Source organism: Chlamydotis macqueenii, chromosome 2 (genome assembly GCF_036417535.1).
Source record: "Chlamydotis macqueenii isolate bChlMac1 chromosome 2, bChlMac1.mat, whole genome shotgun sequence".
Lineage (NCBI taxonomy): Eukaryota > Metazoa > Chordata > Aves > Otidiformes > Otididae > Chlamydotis > Chlamydotis macqueenii.
In genome coordinates, this window is record NC_141557.1 from 2,688,376 (window position 1) to 2,704,597 (window position 16,222).

Genomic DNA, 16,222 nt, shown 5'->3' on the forward strand with positions numbered 1-16,222 from the left:
TTTAGAAAAGTCACTGTTATAAATGCACTGCTCACCTACTGCCACGCTGTTTTGTTGAAAACACCTCCACAGCAACACATATAAACCTGAGATCATTGGCTGAGCAATCTTCATCCTGGTTTGGCAGAATTCAGGTGTGGATTTTCCGGGTGAGCAAAAGGGGCCGTGCTGGGCACCAGGACAGTCCCTTGGTATACTGCGAAGTGAGCCCAGGGCGAACAAAGGCTCCTATCCTTGCTACATCAACCTTTGCAGCAACCAGTTTCAGACATGGGGTTGGGATTCAGCTTTCTCTGCCGAGAAGACAGGCACCAACTTATGTTGCAAACAGAAGGAGGCAGCTGCCTGCAGGGAGTAGTTCTCTTGCTGGAGGCATGATGAGCCACCTTCTCTCTCTCTCCAAAGGAGTTAAGCTCTCACTCCTGCAATTTAAAGTGACTGTACAACTTAGAGACACAGGAGGATGTGCAAACTGTGTCAATAGAGGCAACAACTCAATATTGGACGTAGATTAAAAACACAGCGTGGGATCCTGGCGGTTTTAAAGAACAGAAGCTCCTGGCTCTTCCAGGAGTAGCAGAGAAGCTTAACTCTCTTTTGTGTTCCTTTGTACCAGGGGGCGTTTCAGCATCGTCCGACAGTGCAGGGAAAAAGTAAGCGGCAAGACTTTAGCTGCTAAAATCATCCCTTACTGGCAAGAGGACAAGCAGACTGTTCTCCTTGAGTACCAAGTCCTGAGGAAGCTTCATCACACAAACATAGCTCAGCTGAAGGGAGCCTACGTCAGCCCACGGCACTTAGTGTTGATCCAGGAGATGTGCGTGGGACCAGAGCTACTCCACTCCTTGGCATTACGGTAATAACAAGTGGAGGGAAGGGTTTTCCAGTCAGGGCTGGTGTAGGGAGCAAAACACCTGCTGCTTTCCCCTGACAAACTGAATCGTCTCTCTCCATCTGTTCTCCCCCATGGTGCGTCTCACAATGGAAGAAAATGGATCTGCTGAAACCTACTGATTAAAGGAGAGGGAAAAAATTTTTTACACTGAGAGTGGTGGAACACTGTCCCAGGTTGCCCAGAGAGGTGGTGGAAGCCCCATCCCTGGAAACATTCAAGGCCAGGTTGGACGGGGCTCTGAGCAACCTGATCAGGTTGGAGATGTCCCTGCTCCTTGCAGGGGGGTTGGACTAGATGACCTTTGAAGGTCCCTTCCAACCCAAGGCATTCTGTGATTCTATGATTCTATGATTGGTGGGCATCAAATCTGCATTTTGATTTCTGCACAACCACTGCTTTCTCTGACATGTAGCTCAACAACCTCCTGAACCTCTTGCTTTTGTGAATCTGAATCACAGTCTGGACCAGCCTCTCCACATAAAATAGATTTGCTAAATGAGTAGTCATTTCTTCTTGACTCTCAAGGGCCTCATGGGATTAGAAATTCAGGGCAGGATGACAGTGGGTGTAGAATGGTGCCCTTAGGCAGGTAGACAGGACACCTCTGGTTTCTATCCCCTTTCTTCTACCAGGACATCATATTCGGAAGTGGAGGTCCGAGATTACCTGTGGCAGATCCTCAGTGCCGTTGAGTATCTGCACGCACACAGCATCCTGCACTTGGATCTCAGATCTGAAAACATGATCATCACCGAGCCCAACCTGCTGAAACTCCTGGATTTTGGCAATGCACAGTTCTACGCACAAGACAAAGTTATTACAATGGACAAGTGCATGGACTATGTTGAAACCATGGGTGAGTACAGAGTTTGGTCACAGCAGCCTTGACCTTCTATGCAATTTGTGGTAAACAGAAAGACAGACAGAGCCATTGGTCAAGGCAGCAGTTGGCCCCGGCAAGCAAAGTCCCCCGGGCGCTGCCCATCAGTAACACTGTGAGTTTGTGGAAGCAGCTAGCACTGACAGCTGTCCCACCTGCAGATCACAGAGGACAAAGCCAGAGGTCGCGGCCCACACCGCTCTGGCTGGTATCCATGTGTCCAGAGCTCAGGGGTACAGTATTCCTGCCATTTGGCCTGATCTTCTCCAGGTTTCCTTGTAGTCATCACCACGAGGGTGTCATACCTCAATCAGTTCCCTGTATTAGAAGCTTTTTTCTTCTTCACTCTTGGGAAGGTAGCAAAGCATAAAAGTACTCACTGTTTTGGTGGTTTTGTGCTGATCTTTGCATTGGAGGAGAGCTTGGCTGACATCAGTTTTCTTTTCTAGCTCCAGAACTGCTGACAGAACAAGGAGCCCTCCCACAGACTGATATCTGGTCCATTGGAATCACAGCCTTCATCATGTGAGTCAGTCTGTCTTTCCCTGCCCTATAAAGAGCTTCAAAAGTGCAATTTCGTAGTCATCAACCAAGGGAGATGCATTGACTTGGAGAATTGACCTCAGTTGTGCCCTCTCTCCTTGGCAATGCCGGAGAACTCTGTGTGATGGAGAGTATGGAGCTGGCTGCACCATGCAAGGATGCCCAGTCCCAGCGATGTCTCCAAGTAGAGTAAGGCTGTTTCACGACACAGAAGCTGCTGGTGTTTCTCACTCAGCCTCATCTGAAAATCCCCAAATTTAAGAATAAAGTTCAAATTACACTAAGTGGAAAAGCAGACAAAGTCATGAAACCCAGAGAAGAACAGTGGCCTTCGGCATTTTGTTTTCCCTGTTGGAGAGGGTCCAGAGGAGGCCACGCAGATGAGCAGAGGGCTGGAGCACCTCTCCTGCGAGGACAGGCTGAGAGAGTTGGGGCTGTTCAGCCTGGAGGAGAGGAGGCTCTGGGGAGACCTTAGAGAGGTCTTCCAGTACCTCAAGGGGGCCTACAAGAAAGATGGGGAGAAACTCTTCAGCAGGGCCCGTTGTGATAGGATGAGGGGTAATGGTTATAAACTAGAAGGAGGTAGGTTTCAGACAGGACATAAGGAAGACTTTTTTTTACAGTGAGGGTGGTGGAACACTGGCCCAGATTGCCCAGAGAGGTGGTGGATGCCCCGTCCCTGGAAACATTCCAGGCCAGGTTGGCCGGGGCTCTGAGCAACCTGATCTGGTTGGAGATGTCCCTGCTCCTTGCAGGGGGGTTGGACTAGATGGGCTTTGAAGATCCCTTCCAACCCAAACTATTCTATGATTCTATGTTTTTGTGCATCGTCGTGACCTTCCTCTCATTCCTGGGTGGGAATTCCTAGGAGAAGGAGCATCTTGAGTGATGCCTTTCACGCTGATCAATTTCCTTCTTTTGGGGCAGGTTGAGTGCCAACTACCCTGTCAGCTCTGACGTACCCTGCGAGTTTCTGAGAACAACGAGGAAGGGAAAAGTAAAGCTCACACGGTGCTACGCAGGTCTCTCCGGGGGAGCGGTGTCGTTTCTCCAGAGCACGTTGTGTGCAAATCCCTGGTACGATGGTGTCTGCTTTCCCAACCGCACAGTTGGTGCAGATCCTGGCAATTGTCCCTCCCTCTCTCCATTTGCAAGGAGCCTCCCCACCCAGCATGGATCCCCAACTGACCTTCGTACCTTTTTCTGTCCTAGGGGAAGGCCGTCAGCCTCGGAGTGCCTTCAGAGCCCGTGGCTCCAGGAGACAGGTCTGGATAACAGGCAGCAAGCACTGGTTACCTTCCCTACCACCAAACTAAGGAATTTCCTCACCGAACGGGAAAAGAAAAGGGGCCTGCTGTGCTCCAAGTATGGCCTCATGATTGCACAGTGACGTGGATGTAACGACAGAGATGAATTGTCTCCCTCTCCCCTTCTGCCCTTAGTGTTTGGTACCAAAGAGTCCTGCTAAGTTGCTGTGCATCAGTTGAGCTGGGGTAACTGCTCTCCATGAGCGCAATTTCGCATAACTGAGCAAATTAATCCATATTACGTGCATTGACACAAGGTAAGAACACAAATAGAGACCTAACATGGCTCAGCTGACTAACGGTAACTTGACAGTGTACGTGTCACTCGGCTGCACGCTTCCTAGAACAACCAGGAGAGATTTGCATAACCATTTCTGCATGGGACTAGCTACCAGCCCCAAGCGGCTTTGCAAATCCTTTCCTGAGGTCAGAAAGACTCCATGCGTGCAAATGCTGGGCACTGACTTCCGCCCCTGGCCCCAGGACATGATAACCAGACATGCTTTCAGATATCACCGCACTGCTCGTCCCACAGTGGCCACCACAGCAAGGTCTGCGTGACTGGTGGGTTTCTCACCTGCCTCCAATCCAGAAGAATTCAATGACCAATTATGATGGGAAAATAGTGAGGAGTGAAGCACTTTTCTTTGGTTGATGTTAGACAGCAATGTGTCTTCAGGCTTTGGACGCAGAGGTCCAACTAGATGAAACCCTGAGCAACCCAGCCTGAACCAATAGCCGACCTCACTTTGAGCAGAAGATCAGTCTAGAGACCTCATGAGCTCCCTCCCAGCCTGGCCTGTCCTGTGATCCCACATCTTTGCCAAGTGCCAGACACAAGGCTGGCGTGGTGGGGCTCCACTAGCATCCATCAGCAGCCAGGCTCAGCATGTCGCTTACCTGGCCAAGTTCTCCACCACCCCCATGGGGCCTGACCTGAGATTAAACACGGTGCCAGAGGAGAGGCCTTCTAGCTGTGGAGCCACAAGAGGCTGCAAAAGGAGGAGGTATGTCTTACCTGTGTGACAGTGGTACCACCAAGGAGATTTTAACCAGGGCTTTTCATACTCTGTGAGGAAACTCTTCCCTGCTCAAGTCCCAAGAAACAAGAAGACCCAGACTCCGTGAAAGCAGCCTCGTAGCTCAATCCTGTAGCACAAGGAATGTACAGGGAGGGCAGCAGCAATGGGGCTTCCCAGTAACTGATTCACTGCACAGCTTCCTCATCCTGCTCCTGCAAAAGGCCACAGCTTGCTTGGCTTTGAGAAGAGTTAGTGTTCTCCCGGGGGCCCAGGTTGACCCTCTGTACGCCACTCCACTTGGGCAGCCCAGCCTGCTGCTCAGTGAGCTGTGTGGCACCATGGAGAGTCACCAGCTCTCCATGGGCACCTGCACTGTCATGTCTGCGGAGCTGACCAAGCTCCTCAAAGGTTTCAAGGTTTGAAAACACCACAAAACTTGGGTTTTGGAGCATGAAGTCTCCCATTAGACCTAGGTGACAGACCCATCACACAGGATCTTACAGTAACCCCTCACCTGCCTGGCTGTATTTGCATCAATTATCCCAAAACCATGTTAAAGAACAAATGCACAGAAACAACCCTTGAAGAAACCAAGCTGCGACTTGGTGCACGGGCATCTCTGGGAAGGATGTTCCCCACGGCCAGGATGCCGGCACACGGAGCATTTAATCGTACAGCTTTCCTCACAAGCAGGGCTAAAATGGTCTTGTGCAGAAAGCCTTTCTGAGTGCATCCAAGGCTGTCAGGCGGTGGTGTGAGTGGTTTCTCGCAGCCTCGCTTTGCTCACCACCAAAACCACTCCCCTATCTTGCCTGGCTTTGTTGCATTTGGACCAGTGCACCCTGCCTGCCACGGGGTATTTTGGCATACGCAGTGACTTGCTGGGAATAACTTGTCCAGTAAAGGCAGGAAACGCAATAGTGACCATGACCTGGTTACGTGCAGATGTTGTACCCCTGAGAGACTTTGCCACTTCAAAGCCTGGCTGTTCTGCTCCGGGGAAGTGCATCTACCAGGAGTCACCGGCAATGCCGCGTGTTTTAATTCCTAAAAAAAAATCTTGAACTTTCGTGGTCCTCTTTCTCCGTCAAAGCCCTGGATGGTGTTAGCTGTGTCAATGCTTTTTACTTATAACCTCGGTATTTTTTTGAGTTTCTCTGAAGTGAATGATGTAGCTGTTGGCACCGCTGAGTTTCAGTTTTCCCTACAAGCAGCAGTAAGTGGAGGCTTTCTCAGAGCTGTATCTGGCCGTGCTTAGAGGAATGAGGAGGGGGAAACAACCCCTCACGCATTACAGTTTAATACCAGAAGTGATGCTGTTTAACCAGAGATGGTTTTTTCCAACACGTTTTTAAGCCAGAGTGGTCTTTTCCAGCCTGTTTAGCCCGTGTTGTTCCAAATCTGAAGCGTGCAGCACCATGACTCCATCCCTTGCACAGTGCGCAGAGCAGGAATTGTAGCGGAGAGCGGAGAAGCTCTCACCGTGCTGTGGAGAGCAGACATTGGCTCTACATACTGCAAAGCTTTGAACATCAGAGTAGTATTTTCTTCACTACGCACTACAGAAGAGAAAAGGAAGACGTTAGGGCCAGACTCCATGCTCAGTTCTCTCGGGGGATAGAGGATTTACACAAAACAGACACTGCCATGAGATCTGCCCCACAAAAAACTTTTCAAGCCCCTGGATTTCTTCCAGTTCAACTTCTACAAATCCAATGAGGCTTCTGTTGGCACAGGCTAATTCTTTACTCTTGCTGGTATGCTTTGGGATGAAAAGCTCAGTGCCAGGGGACACCTGTCTAACCATAAATCTTAATTGCAGATTAACTAATTTGGAGCTTTCACGCTCTTCCGTAGACAACTCAAACTAAGTGTTGTTTTTTTTTTTTTCCTTCTCACAACTGCATACATTTGAGCATGTCCGAAGTCTTTTATAGACTCTGCACTGTTTGGTTAAATAAACCATCTGACAAGGAAGTAAAGCCACACTTTTCTGCTGAATCATTGTCATTCTCCTTATTTTTATATCCCTTTCCCATGTTTGCGCAGCGCCCATCCCTCACCCCTCAACTCTGACCTGGGGTCCCTGCAAGTGATAACAACAAATATACACTGTGCATTAGGAGTGAACAACCTTCATGCAAACCCATCCACACACACAAAAAAATAATCCTCTTGCTGGAGCCTCGGAGTGAGGACATCACTTGGCCAGGACGTCACTACGGTTCTGACCTGCTCAGCTACCCCAAGGCATCGCTGGGCATGGTTTGGAGCTTGCAAAGATCAAATCATTGACTGGAAAATGGGAAGACCTCCAGCTTAATTCTTGGTAGTAGGGCAAAGAAATGAACCCTCAGGTGATCAAAAAGAGGTGGGAGCCGTAGAAGGGGCATGGAAGTCATGAAAAGGTGCTGGAATTGGGAATTACTGTCACAGTCAAGCCTTGTGCAGTTACAGGTAGTTTTTGTTTTCCTTGTCTCTGACACAACTGCTTGAATTTCCACCACGGCAAGGTCCGGGTTAATGCCCTATCTGGCGATACGGGACAGTTTGCCTTTGGTGTGCAGTTACAACACAACTGTTGTAACTGCAGGCAGAAACCGGGTTTGATGTTTGGACACGTCAAAATGTTTGAGTTTCATTCCTCGGCCGTACATAATCTCCAAAGTCCAAGGTTAGCAGCCGTGATAAATCAACCCACTGTCCTCTGCACAGGTAATTAACTTCTGTAAGGACTGATGTGGTCAGAGCCCTAATTATTGAAGGGGGGAAAAAAGCAAAGCAGGGCTTGTAGAGCAAAGTTTTATCCTGAATTGGATCCGGTGGATAAAACAGAGATGTTTGGAGGCTCCTAAGGCTGCAGCGGCTGTAGCCTGTAAGGGATTGAGGTGTTTTCCCATGCCCCATCACCCCATCCCATTCTTTATAGCCTCCTTGGGCCTTTGCAGAGGTCTAAATTTGGAGGGGGGGTGGCACTTTCCAATAGGCATCTTCTGGGAATACCATCGGCCCATGGGGCTTGAGGAGAGGGTGGAGGACCATCAAGGTGCTAGGAGCTCACCCCCCCTCCAAGGCTCAGGCACTGCACCCCAACCAGCCACCCCCTTGCAGGAGGGCAGACCTGTTCCCAGCCAGCAGGCAGAGCCCAAAATTTCTGGGCTTATGCGATGATTTGGGTTAAAGCAGCGAGCTGGTTTGGCACTGGGGGTGGATCCTGGCTCCAGCTGTGTTACACACGCGTGTACACACGCTCCAGCCGTGTTACAGCTGGTGGGATGAATCCAGACACACACACACACACACACGCACAGAACTTTTTTTATCCCCGGAAACTTTACACAAGACACAGGGCTTGAAGGCACAACCTCCACAGCCCTGGAAGGCAGATGACCACATGCGCTCCTAACTCACGTAGATACATGAAAATGGTACCGTAGGTTCTTACTGACGTTTGCAACTCCCTTCTCCTCTCACTGACGTGGTAAATGGGATTGGGAAGATCATTCCTTTTCTTAAATGTGATCAGGGAATCAGCTTTATCACATAACCCAACACCACGATAACCAGAGACGCAGAGCTGCGATACATGTGAAGGAGGTAAAGAGAAAAGCCGTGATAACCGTGAAGCAAACAAGATCATACCAGTGCTGGCACCGCACGGATCTGATAACCATGGGATCGCACGATTTATTTCACAGATATCACCAAAACAGAGAATGCAACCAGTGCTTCCCAAATTAAAAGCGTAGCTGGTATCTGAACAGAACGTCGTGAACAGGCTGCATCGTCCCAAATCCCCAGCGGCTCACGTCTATCTCTGGGACTTCCTCTTCTCTGTTGACCAGCTCCAGGTCATAATAACTCAGCATCAAGAACACAAACAGCTTAATTTCAGCGGCAGCGAAGAAGCGCCCGGGACAGATGGACACTCCTGCTCCCCAAGGCATGCTGAAGTATTTCAGCCTCTTCCCATTTTTGTAGAAATCTTTCTTGGTGCCATCTGGGTTTACGAAGCGGTCGTACTTAAATTCGTGAGGCTCGGGGTGAATTTCTGGGTTCATCTGCACAGAGACGTGCGGGAACAGAGCCACCCTGTCTCCTTTGCGGAGAGTGTACTCTGTCCCACAGCTCGTCTTAAGGCTAGTGTCCTGGAGGACAGCTCTGATCAGTACCGGGGCAGCAACCAGCCTCAGAGTCTCCTCCAGAGCACTGTCCAGAAGAGGAGTCTGGTTTAACATGTCCCTCGTGATGTTAATTGGTGGGCTTCCTGGCTTCACTTCCTGGCCGTTCTCCCTTGAGACTTTATCTACCTCATCCTTCACAGCCTTCATGGCTTCTGGATGTTTCATTAGATAAAAGAGGAGCCAGAAGGCAGTTGGGCCTGTATTGCCTTGGGATGCCCAGAGGAGCATAAACATGAAACGATCCCGCATATACTCGGGGACACCACTTTCTGCCAGAAGCTGGTCTTGATCACTTATCCACCCACTGATATTGTCCTTCTGCCAGCATTTCTTCACAGACAGCATCCTCCAGAAGAGCCTCTTCAGCCGTTCAGCTTCTATTTTGTCCTTGGGAGGCAGCACAGCATAGGCCAGGCGAGGGAAGAGGCGGTCGTACTTCCGAAACTCGTGAAACACGTGATTGGAGTGGATGCGATCTTGCTCATTAGCTTTCTCCTTGTTAGCTGCCCCTCGGTGTGGCTCAGTGCCATACAGAGCCAGGTACCCAGCTCTGAAGACGATGTTGTAGCAGTACTGGAAGAGGCTATCCTCTCGCCACACTCGCTTCGCTTCTCCTGAGCTCACGTTGTAAAGCATCAGCTTCTGAAAGCTCTCCATGGTGGCTTGTGTCATGACAGAGAGTCCGTCTCCCATCAGATGCTTTGTGCTCGATGCATGAATTATGCTATGATTGGCTTCGATGGGCTTGTAGCCAAAAACCCGCAAGACCAGTTTAGATGCAAAAGTCCTAAAGTCTAGTCTAGATCGTGATTCCTTCACGATAGCTCCAAAGCAGAAGGGGTCCATCACGAAGGTGAAGTAATAGCCTCCGATCAGCACTGTGAAGATATCCCCGTGTTTTCTCTGCATCCTTTTTAGAAACTCTGAACTGTCCTTTCTGAAATCCAGCATATAACCCAGCCAGGGAATGGTACCTTTGTCCAGAGGTGGCTCATCAGGTCTCCGTCTCCGAAATGCGCCCAGGAGGTAGAGCCCGCCAAGCAGCAATGCTATCAGGGTACAGAGGAGAATCACCCAGAGCGCCATGAGAGCTCTGCGCCCGTCCAGGAGCTTGGACTACAGCTACGTTGGGGCAGGAACCTTCTTCTTATTCCCATCCAGCAGCTGATATGCAGATGCACAGCTGACAACCTCTGTCCCCACTGGCAGCAAACGTTTGCCTTTCCCCCGCGGAGCGCTCCGGCGTGTACTTTTCCCTTGATGAACAAACAGAGGTTTTTAAGGTGAAAGGCACGTTGTAATCAAGTTGGACTTACTGGGCTGCTGTGTAAGGCGGATGGGTCTTGGCGCATGCTCTGCAGCAGCTCAAGCAAATTTCCTTTTCTAGACTGTATGAAGCCCAGGTTTTGAAAAAGCCGGCTCAGAGAATTTCAGTCTGTGATTTCTGCCTTTAAGACCAGGCTGTGGTCACGTGCTGCAGGCTGAAAAGAAAATGAGAGGAAGGGTGGATGTTGGAAAGGCTACTGGAAACGAGCTCAGGACTGAGGGAAGGGGGTTACAGCTGGCTGGTTTAATCCCAGCCAGCAACTAAGTACCACACAGCCGCTCGCTCATCCTTCCCCGCCCCGGGCAGGTGGGGGAGAGAATCGGAGAGGTAAAAGTAAGAAAACCCATGGGTTGAGATAAAACCAGTTTAATGACTTAAATAAAACAAAATATAATAATAATAGTAATAATAATAACAATCATAATAAATTGTAATGAAAAAAGAAAATAACCAAAAAAAAAGAGAAATAAAACACAAGAAAAACAAGTGATGCAACTGCTCACCACCCATCGACCGATGCCCAGCCAGTCCCTGAGCAGCTATCGCTGCCCCTCAGCCAACTCCCCCATTTATATGCTGGGCGTGACGTCATACGGCGTGGAATATCCCTTTGGCCAGTTCGGGTGAGCTGTCATGGCTGTGCGCCCTCCCGTCTTCTTGTGTACCTCCAGCCTTCTCGCTGGCAGGGCATGAGGAGTCGAAAAGTCCCTCACTTGGTGTAAGGACTGCTCAGCAACAGCTAAAACATCCCTGTGTTAGTAACATTATTTTCATACTAAAGCCAAAATACAGCTGCTAGGGAGAAAATTAACTCTGTCCCAGCCAAAACCAGGACAACAACTGAGCTAACTTGGTCTCAAAAGCCAAGAGAAGGAAAAGTCTCCAACATCTGGATGCTCTCCAATGCACAGCGCCCCGCAAGTGCTCTGCCAGTGAACAGTGCAAGCACTGCTAACCCGTACGAGGGCAAAGCAAAGCAGGTCTGCGTCCTCCACGAGTGACGAGGGCTTCGATGAGTCGCGTTTGCTTTGCACCGGATGAGTCTGGGGTCTGCAAATGGCCACGCCCACCTCCTGGCTGGAGAGCAGCAGCGACCAGATGGACCACAGCACTTTCTTCCAAGCCAACGCGTGCAACATCTGATGCTCGGCAGCTGCAAATCAGCTGTGTCCCCTCCAGCCAGTGGAGCATCCCTAACCCTCTGCCCTCCTGCTCCCACCCCTGCACCTGGCAGTTTTTACCCATTTTCCTTCTCGATCTCACCTGCTCCCCGCTCCCCAGGTGGAGCTCGGGGATGACGCCGCGGACTCGTGCCCCATCCGGCACTACGGGCGCTGCCACCCTGACCTGCACAGCCTCTGCCCCAGCTGCTGGCGCTTGGCCCTCGCGGCACCCTCACGTAGGACAGTGACACCATATGGAAAGAGAGTTAAGAAGAAGGGTTTAATAAGGACAGGCTGCTGTGAGCAGGCGCAGAGCACGCTGCTTACACACAGCCAGCCCCTTTTAGACCCCTTCCCCTATCTCCCCCACCTTTGCCCTTCCCCTGAGCATCCCATCATAAGTTCTGCACGCTCCCACGAGCCCTCCTCTGTCTGGAATCACAATCTTCACCTTAGTTTTTGCTTCCCAGCTGCTCTTCCCTTCCACATTCTCTCCCAGTGACCTGACCCGTGGAGTGAAGCCCACATCATAGTATCAGCTAAATATTTTTTCTGGATTTTTTTTTTTTTTAAGGAGAGCTCCCAGCCTTACCATCTTGGAAACACGCTAGCAACGTCAGCAAGAAAAATAACAGTAGTGAAAATAAATCCATCTTTCTAGATTAACTCAAAGCCTTTCTCGGTGCAGTTGTCTCCTTCTCAGTCCAGTTGCCTTGTCTAGTAATAAAAGAAAGGTGATGAGTGTTTTCTCTTAAATTATTAATTTTATTTGTACAGTTCTAGGCAACTCCCATGCTTAACAGGCTTCCAGGCTGGGAAGGGCCCATTTAAGGTTCAAGAGTATTTGAGGAGAATAGGAGCTTTACGTAAAGGTCAGCAAACCAATAACCTTGAACTTTACAGCCGCTCTGGGTACTAAGGATTGGCTAACAGCTGTCTGCGCTCTTCTGCTCGTGGGCTTGCTCTCACTCTGCGTTGCTGCAAAATCAATATTTATGTAAAAGACTGCATCCATGGACTTTTTTTATCTGGTCAAAATGGATCTTCAGAAAGGCAAATACCTCCACCACCATCCTGCCGAGCCCACCTTTTCCTCTTTCTCACTGGTTGTTACCGGTTTGAACTTTGTTCCTGATCCAACTGATATCAAATCAGTTGATCGAACTGCTCTCTAACCAAGCATCTGTCCCTTGGAAAGCCACCATTTCCTGCTCAGCAGACCCAAGCGTGGTACGGCTCATTGTAACGGAGAAACCCATCATCACTCAGACAACCCAATTGAAAGGTGTCTAATTCCTCCCGTTGTCTCTCCTGGTAGACAAAGGGATGAGACTGGCTGAACACATCTACCTGGCAGATGGCAAAAGCCAGGAGAAGCAAAGCCACTCCCCAGGCTGGGCTTCTGGCCACTCGTGTCTGGCCTGACGGATGAGAGCTGTAAATCCATTCCCCAGCCCACACCATGGGCAGGAGGGATAACTGGATCACTCTCCTCCATCAGATCCTTTGGGATCTCTGTGGGAGAAGTTCTATGTAAGTTTTAGTTTGCATTTTTAAGGGCACAACATCTAGATAAGCTGCTCCTTCATCCACTAACACCTCACATATTCCAGACAGGAGCTTCTTCCACAAGCGTAAACCCAAGACAACCCTTTTATAATAATTCCAGTTACAACAGAATCAAATCCCACGTGTACTTTTCCAATCCCAACATGGGAAATCCTCATCTCGATGCTGGTGCTAGGATGAAACATCTGGTTACGCCGTGCTGTGGGCTCACACCAGCTCTATCGCATGGCCAGGACCACTGAAGTACAGCACAGAGGGCACATGCATAACGTAAATAACGAAAATATTTATCACGCATTTGTGATACTCAACATTTCTATCTCAGCTGCATATTTGCTGCGAGACTGGCTTGTCTCTGAGGGCTGCATGTCAAAGAAAGTGCTTCTCCTGAAAATGGCCTGAGGGATCTTCCATAAATACAACCTGAATCGTTTCTTCACAAAAGCATAGAGCAAGGGGTTGAGACAGCAGTGGACAAAAGACAAACTCTCCGTGACCTGCATGGCATAGTCCAATCGCCTGCTGCTTTCGCAGCTCCTGATCACACCGACATCTTGCAGAGAGTGAAGGATGAGGACAATGTTGTAAGGGGACCACAGGACAAAGAAGACACCCACCAGAGTAAAGACTAAGCAGAGTGCTCTCCTTGAGCCAGGCATCTGAGACATAGTGAGGACACAGGCTATGCGGGAATAGCAGAACACCATGAAGAGGAAGGGAAAAAGGAAACCCAGGATGTTTTGCATGACCCGAAAGACAACTTTCCAAAGTAAGTGCTTCTGGCCATAATCTTGGGTGCATATGACAGGCTTGTTGTGGATTTGCCTTGTGCTGGTGAAGAGGCCATCAGGAATGGAGAGAAGTATGGAAAGGACCCATACCACCAATAAGATGAGGACAGACCTCCTCCATGTCATGGACCTGCAAGGAGAGCAAGCATGAACTATCTGCAGATACATGTCCAGGCTCATGCAGCTCACAAAAAAGACACCACTGTAGAAATTCACAGTGTACATGGCATTTAAGATCGGACACAATATGTCCCAGGTCACCCACTGAGAAATGTACAGAGCCCAAAAAGGAAGAGTGAGTAGCAAGAAGAAGTCTGAAACCACCAGGTTCAGCAGATACATCTCGGTCATCTTCTTTTTCTTCTTGATGTACATAATGAGGACAATAAACAGGAGGACATTCCCAACCAATCCAACCAGGAAGATCACGGTGTAAAAGCACGGCAAAAACACTCTGCTGAAGGACAGCACCTCTTCTTTCGTGCAGAGGCCATACTGCAGGTATTCCTCCTCGTCCAAGTACTCATACGGGTAGTCGCTCGAATTGGCAGCATCCAGCGAGGTGGCAGCGGTTGCTGTTGCCATCTTCGAAGTTGCGTTTGACAAGTGGCTGTCTAGGAGAAAAAAACAAGTGAAGGCGATTGGAATGTTGTTCCAGTCCACATGGAAAAGGCAAACATCACATCACGGAGGGTTTTCCTTTAGTTCACACGTTTAAATTTCTGCCACCTGGTAAGCGTGGTAAGTTCTGATTCTGATAAGTATTTTGTGTCCTGCACTCCTTGGCCTTTGCCTGCATCACTCCTTGGCCTTTGCCTGCATATGTCTACACATACATATGAATAAAATAATTCTGGTTTCCTTACTCCGACACATTAAATCTTGAAAGTAAATGAGCATGGTCTCCTCTGACATAACTCACCACTTCCTCCTGACACCAGTGCAAGCTTTTGAGGAAGTTTCTGCTTTAAAATACGGGAAATCCAACACCACACCTCACCGGGAGCTGCTTTAGATTCACCCGTGTCACTACTGAGAAAAGCAGTATCTCATTTTTCAATTTCTACTACCACCTTTACGCTGGTGGGTCTGCTGCCAGAGGTGAAATGCTGAACATCTCACTGGTCCTGGTAGGACACTGACCCTTCTGCTTGCCAACTGTAGGACACCAAGCCACGGATTCTCGTAAAAGGTATCAGTAAGTGGAAAATATAGAAGAGTAGAATTATAGAATTGTAAAATCATAGAAGGGTTTGGGTTGGAAAGGACTTTAAAGATCATCCAGCTCCAACTCCTCTGCCACAGGCAAGGATACTTTCCACTAGATCAGGCTGCTCAAAGCCTCATCCAAGGTAAGGATATGGAGGCACCAGAATCAGCTCCTGAATCAAGGTTGGAGGCAGAGATTTAGCTGGAAGGATGTTGCTGGAATCGATCCTGTGTGAGATGAGGCACGGGTTGAAATCCTGGTGACGGAGGAGGGTGAGGTCCATGCGGTCGGCCGCTCCCCCAAGACTGCAGTCTCGTGTCAGTGTTTAGACAGCTGCAGCCCTGATTACAGGAAATGACTGACTTGGAGAGCTTCCTATTTTTGGAGTTTGATTTTCAGAAACTGCCCCCCACCACAAGAACATTTCAAGGGTTTCGTCTTCCAAAAGACACTCAAACTGGGCAACGTACTGCTGGAGAGCAGATACCTGCCGTGGGGGAGTGCCAGGAAAACACTTTCCTGGGAACGAGCTTTTCGTTCCCCTTCTGTTTCCTATTTTGGAGGAAATCCATCCTTAGCCATAGACAGTTCTGACGGCACGCGCCTTTGAGAGGAAACCAAAGCCGCCCACCCTTCTGACTGCAGCAACACCCAGTAAACATTCCTAAACATCTTCCCCCACACACCCCCTCTGCACCCCATCAAGGCAAGCAATCCCCAAAATTTCCATTTCTGCCTCTCTTCCAGGCCGCTGAGATGCCTTTTCTCCCTCTGGCACATTTTCCCCGCTCTGTATCACGCTGACACTGACATTCCCATCCCGTGGCTCGTAACGGAGAACTGATGAATGCAACATAGGCTGAGCTCAGAAATTAATCCCAAACTCACCGAAGCACCGGTGCTTATGAGCTGGCCAACTTTCAAGAAGAAAAGAGAACCTCTCCGGGTTTCTTGTGCAGCTTCGTTTGCGAGCAAGAAGCAGAAAATGCACTTGGAAGAGATTCTTCTCCAGTGCGTGCAGCTCTCATACCACCAGCGGCCTGAATCAGGCTGTCAGTAACCTCTTTCAGTTGTGTAAGGGGATGGGCAGGATGTGAGCTCAGTGTGACCTCCCTGGTTTTCTTTCCTGGTGTTGACCAGCGGATGGTAGCACGGGAGAAATCATCTCTGCGCTGCGTCCGAGCACATGGCTCTCTCCACAATATCTACAACTGGAGCCTGCACCCAGAGTTGGGTTTTCATAGAATCACAGAAGGGTTTGGGTTGAAAGGGACCCTCAAGGGTCATCCAGTCCAACCCCCCTGCAAGGAGCAGGGACATCTCCAACCAGA

The 16,222-nt window shown here is 49.5% G+C and overlaps 3 protein-coding genes across 4 annotated transcripts in view; 1 reads left to right on the top strand and 2 right to left on the bottom strand.

Moving 5' to 3' along the window:
- Nucleotides 1-5,185, top strand: part of OBSCN (obscurin, cytoskeletal calmodulin and titin-interacting RhoGEF) — a 193,346-nt gene extending 188,161 nt beyond the window's left edge. Inside the window, exons 119-123 of the mRNA XM_086741706.1 lie at nt 617-856; nt 1,528-1,751; nt 2,225-2,300; nt 3,246-3,395; nt 3,531-5,185. Coding sequence (XP_086597832.1) covers nt 617-856; nt 1,528-1,751; nt 2,225-2,300; nt 3,246-3,395; nt 3,531-3,708 — 868 coding nt within the window. The 3' untranslated portion in view covers nt 3,709-5,185. The remainder of the gene's footprint in view (nt 1-616; nt 857-1,527; nt 1,752-2,224; nt 2,301-3,245; nt 3,396-3,530) is intronic.
- Nucleotides 5,186-8,309: 3,124 nt separating this feature from the next.
- CYP8B1 (cytochrome P450 family 8 subfamily B member 1) lies at nt 8,310-9,945 on the bottom strand. The gene has a single exon (XM_010117342.2). The coding sequence runs from the start codon at nt 9,915-9,917 to the stop codon at nt 8,385-8,387; it is 1,533 nt and encodes a 510-aa protein (XP_010115644.2). The 5' UTR covers nt 9,918-9,945; the 3' UTR covers nt 8,310-8,384.
- A 1,789-nt stretch (nt 9,946-11,734) lies between these two features.
- Nucleotides 11,735-15,931, bottom strand: ACKR2 (atypical chemokine receptor 2). Of its 2 annotated transcripts, none has more exons than XM_086742162.1 (2): nt 15,780-15,931; nt 11,735-14,291 (listed from the first exon to the last, which is right to left on the bottom strand). In XM_086742162.1, exon 2 carries the CDS (start codon nt 14,264-14,266, stop codon nt 13,181-13,183), a length of 1,086 nt encoding a protein of 361 aa, XP_086598288.1. In that variant the 5' UTR covers nt 14,267-14,291; nt 15,780-15,931; the 3' UTR covers nt 11,735-13,180. The 2 variants fall into 2 exon arrangements, with proteins under 2 accessions (XP_086598288.1, XP_010118979.2); XM_010120677.2 differs by having other exon boundaries at nt 11,735-14,295.
- Between the last annotated feature and the right edge of the window lie 291 nt (nt 15,932-16,222).